At 44.7% G+C, this 4,056-nt stretch overlaps 1 protein-coding gene across 1 annotated transcript in view; it reads left to right on the top strand.

The window, feature by feature from the left end:
* The window catches only part of PRSS12 (protease, serine 12), a 147,754-nt gene that overhangs the window by 113,912 nt on the left and 29,786 nt on the right, over nucleotides 1-4,056 (top strand). Inside the window, exon 11 of the mRNA XM_019521823.1 lies at nucleotides 777-855. Coding sequence (XP_019377368.1) covers nucleotides 777-855 — 79 coding nt within the window. The remainder of the gene's footprint in view (nucleotides 1-776; nucleotides 856-4,056) is intronic.

Genomic DNA, 4,056 nt, shown 5'->3' with positions numbered 1-4,056 from the left:
CAGTGTCGAAGGTCTTCCGAAAGTCCAGAAAGACTATGTCCACTGCTACCCCTGCATCTAAGGATTTGGTGACGTGGTCGTAGAAGGCCACCAGGTTGGTCTGACAGGACCTGCCTCTAATGAACCCATATTGGTTGCCCCTAAGCATAACTTCCCCTGCTGGCCCCTCGTGGACATGTGCCAGAATAATTCTCTCAAAAAGCTTACCCAGGATTGAGGTATGACTAACTGGCCTATAGTTTCCCAGGTCCTCCTTCCTCCCTTTTTTGAAGATGGGAACCACATTGGCCCTCTTCCAGTCCTCTGGCACCTCACCAGAGCACCACAAGTGCTCGTAAAGCTGTGCAAGGGGTCCCAGCTAATTCCCTCAGCACTCTGGGGTGGAGATCGTCTGGACCAGCTGATTTAAATACATCCAGTCCCTCCAGAAATTCCCTGACTAGATCCTCACTAACCCTTGGCCTAGGTACGCCTCCCCTGGGGCCTGAGGGGGGCCCAGTGGGGGCATTGATCTGGTCTCTGCTCAGGAAAATGGAGGCAAAGAAGTCATTCTCAAAAGAGAATAATCATTTTAATTTTGTGTGTGATCCTACAAGGTATGGCCTGAGCACACTTCACTTTTACTGAGATTATTGGATGATGATGGCATTTAGCGCCCTTACAAAACCGCATCCTTATTAAACAGAGAAATTAGAGGGCATTTTTCTTTCTTTTCCAAACCCCACATGGTGTTTATGTGACAGTGTACTGCTGCTTACACCTTATTTCCTGTTTAGATTCCCTTGCTTCTGTCTGTGGGCTGAGATTACTACATCGCCGACAGAAACGGATTATTGGTGGGAAAAATTCTTTAAGGTAAAGGATATTCAGTACAAATTGTCACTTTCTGTGTAAAACTCTGGGAATATGCAATCTCCATTTGCCATCTGCCTTGTTCAGTACTTGATTGTATTTTTGCTTCTCATGAAATAAATGCAGATTAACATTCTGAATGTTGCCAGTTTGGGGTCTAGGTAGGCACATTGTAATTTTTATTTTTGATTGGGTTAGTTACAGCTGAGTAAATTATTTATTCATTAATCTATGGTGAGTTATTAATGGGAGATACAAGCTAGAATAGCAGTTTGTATCCATACTTTCTATGCCAGGGTTGTGGTGCATAGAGACCTTCTTAGAAGCATATAGGAAGTATGTTTGGAAACACAAATTACATAGCATATGTTAGTTTCATATTTGACTTCATGAAACTAAGAAATGGGTTTCTACTGGGATTGTTTGCAGTTATGAACCAAAAAGATATGGTTTCAGTTAACCTGCCTGTTGGTAAACTTATTGGCAAGAATATGCATGAGAAGTATACACACAGAGAGCCAGTGTACACAAAGCAAGTTTTTTGGGAAGTTCAAAAATATTCACTGATGAATGGCTGTAATTTTTTCCAGACTGTGGATGGATACTTTAATTCATTTGGAAGATAGGTACATTGGAAATGTATTCTTTAAATCAGGAAGAATTGTCTTCCTTTCAAGGTGACTATTTCACTTTCTCTTGAAAAGCAAATATGAAAAAGTTTCTGTGGTTCACAGCTATGGAGCTGTGGGTCTGTCATACATTATTAAAAAGGCCTGTAAAGAGTTAAAACCACACAAATACTTTTTTTTTTTTTTTTTTTAAGAGGTGCTCCGATAAATTGGTCCCATATCAGATTGGCACCAAAATAAGAAAAAATGACAGTATCAGCAATTGGCTTTTTTTGACTGATGTGGCCGATAATGTGACTGATAAATGCTCCGTGCACGTGTGCAGCCACAGTGCAGAACGCAGGCAATGAGGAGCGCAGCGCAGAAGTGTGGAGAACAGCCAGGTCCAGCTGATAAGTCTGTTGTGGGGGAACGATGGGGGAGGCAGATCAAGGCCCCTGTGGTGAGGGAGGCAGTGGGGCTGGGGCCAGGGCTGCAGTAGGCGCTGCCTGGCCAGGGCAGGGTGCAGGATGGAGCTGTGACCGGCTCTTCTAGGGGGCACGGGTGGGAGGGCATGGGGGCTTGTGCCAGGTCTGCGCTCAGGGTGGGTGGCAGCAGCACTGAGGAGGGAGGTTGGGGGGACTATGGTGAATTTTGGGGTGGCTGCAGCCCACCCCCATAGCCGCCTCTCAGCACCGCAGCCTAGTGCTCCATCAGGAAGAGCCCCAGCCCACAGCGGCAGCTCGCTTCAGGCACAGTTCCAGGGGCACATGCCCCCCCTCATGCCCTTCTGGGTGCACATAGCAGTGGGAACTGCACCCCACCTCCCCATGCCACCTGGATGAGCCTCTTGTGTCTCTGTCCCATGCCCCAACCTGCCATGGCTAGGTAGCGCCTGCCCCTGCCCTTGCCCCAGCCTCAGCCCCACTCCTTCCCTCCACTGCAGGGGCCTCGATCTGCCCCTGGCACCATGCCCCTTCTCTCCCTGTACCCCTTCCACCACAACAGACTTACTAGCCAGCCCCAACTGTTCTCCACACTGCCCAGCTGCATATTAGTAATTGGATTGGTATAAGTCAATATGGCTCATTAAAAATCAACTATTGGTGTCGGCCCAAACAATCTCTATTGGTGCACCCCTAAACATTTTGTTCCTATTTTTTTGATGACACTAGAGCTGCAAAACTAAACTTTTCTTTAAATAAATTGCTAGCTACATTTGTGAGCTAAGGCAACCACAAACATTATGAACAATGTGTTATGGGTTTAGGAATAATGTGAATATTGTTGGTATTCCAAGAATATAATGAAACCGTTCATCTAAGTCACCATTTTGGTTTTCACACACTTTCAGTTTGATGTAGAAATAGAGGGGGTTAGACAAAGACAATCAAATGATTAAAGACTTGGAAAATCTCATATGCAGGGAAAGTAAATAAATTGGGATTGTTTTATTTTTGAAAGGAGATAAAAAAGGGATGATAAAAGTATACAATGTAATGAATTGTGCAGAGAGGTAGATCAGGAACTTAGGTCTCATAACACAAAAAGGAGGAACACTTGAACTCCAAACATTCATCAGGAAGGAAATATTTTTTCACATAATGTGCAATTCAGTGATTCTCAGCCATGGTGATGTGACTTTTACGCTCTCTTAGCAAGCATGATTCACAGGAGAAACCCAGAAATTCCATAGCTTTAAAGACATTTTGACCTGTTGTGGTCTTTCTGAGTTCTTTGCAACAGTAGAATTGCTCTAGTATTTTTCTGTAGCCAAAAATGAGTGAAAACCAAGAGCTGGCATTATTCTGAGGGATGCCTTGAGTCTTAAAAGACTGAGAGCCAGTGATATGATATACCAAGACAAGGTTCCCCCACCACCAATCAGCATGGGGAAAAAAACCCTCATCTCACACTCACATAAAAGGAAACCTCATTAAATAAACTGTCCAGACTATCATTAAACTGCCAAAAGCAGCATAGGTTCAGTAATGGAAATTAATTACAAAGATGATTAAATGCATGACTATAAAACACATGGCCTACCGACACTGAGGAGACAGGCAGCACTGTCATTTGTTGTGGGCTTATCATGGTTCTCCTCCCCTGCCCCCGATTGGCTGAAGGGCCCTGGTGTTCCTACCCCTTGCTGCTGATTGGTTGAGAGTGATGTCTGTCCTACAGACCTGCTCCTCACCCCCAACTGGTTGAGAAGACTGTCTGTCATGTGGCTCCATCCCTCGCTACTAAGTGCTGGAGAGGGGCAGGCCACACAACAGGAGTCATCCCAGCCAATCAGCAGTGAGGGCCAGGGGTGGCAGCCATCTTGGCTGCCCCCGTTTATACCAGCAGCCCCCCTTCCCTACTGGCAGACCGCAGCAGCCATACAGACTACTGGTGCCCTCTAGGAAGCCAGCATTTTATTTTTAGTAAGGGTTTTTTTGGTTTTGTTTTTTTCCTGTTGGTAGGTTCCATAGACAATACCTGATTTCTGTTAAATCACAAATTGACTAGGTTTTTTTTTTTTTTTTTTTGTAAAATTTTTTTTAAAAAAAGGGAAATATAAAAAAAATTTAAAAAGGACCCCATCTGGGGT

Source organism: Gavialis gangeticus, unplaced genomic scaffold (assembly GCF_001723915.1).
Source record: "Gavialis gangeticus isolate Ggan-Ray unplaced genomic scaffold, GavGan_comp1, whole genome shotgun sequence".
Taxonomy (NCBI): domain Eukaryota; kingdom Metazoa; phylum Chordata; order Crocodylia; family Gavialidae; genus Gavialis; species Gavialis gangeticus.
The sequence above is the reverse complement of the archived record's forward strand: the minus strand, read 5'-3'. Positions and strand labels throughout refer to the sequence as shown.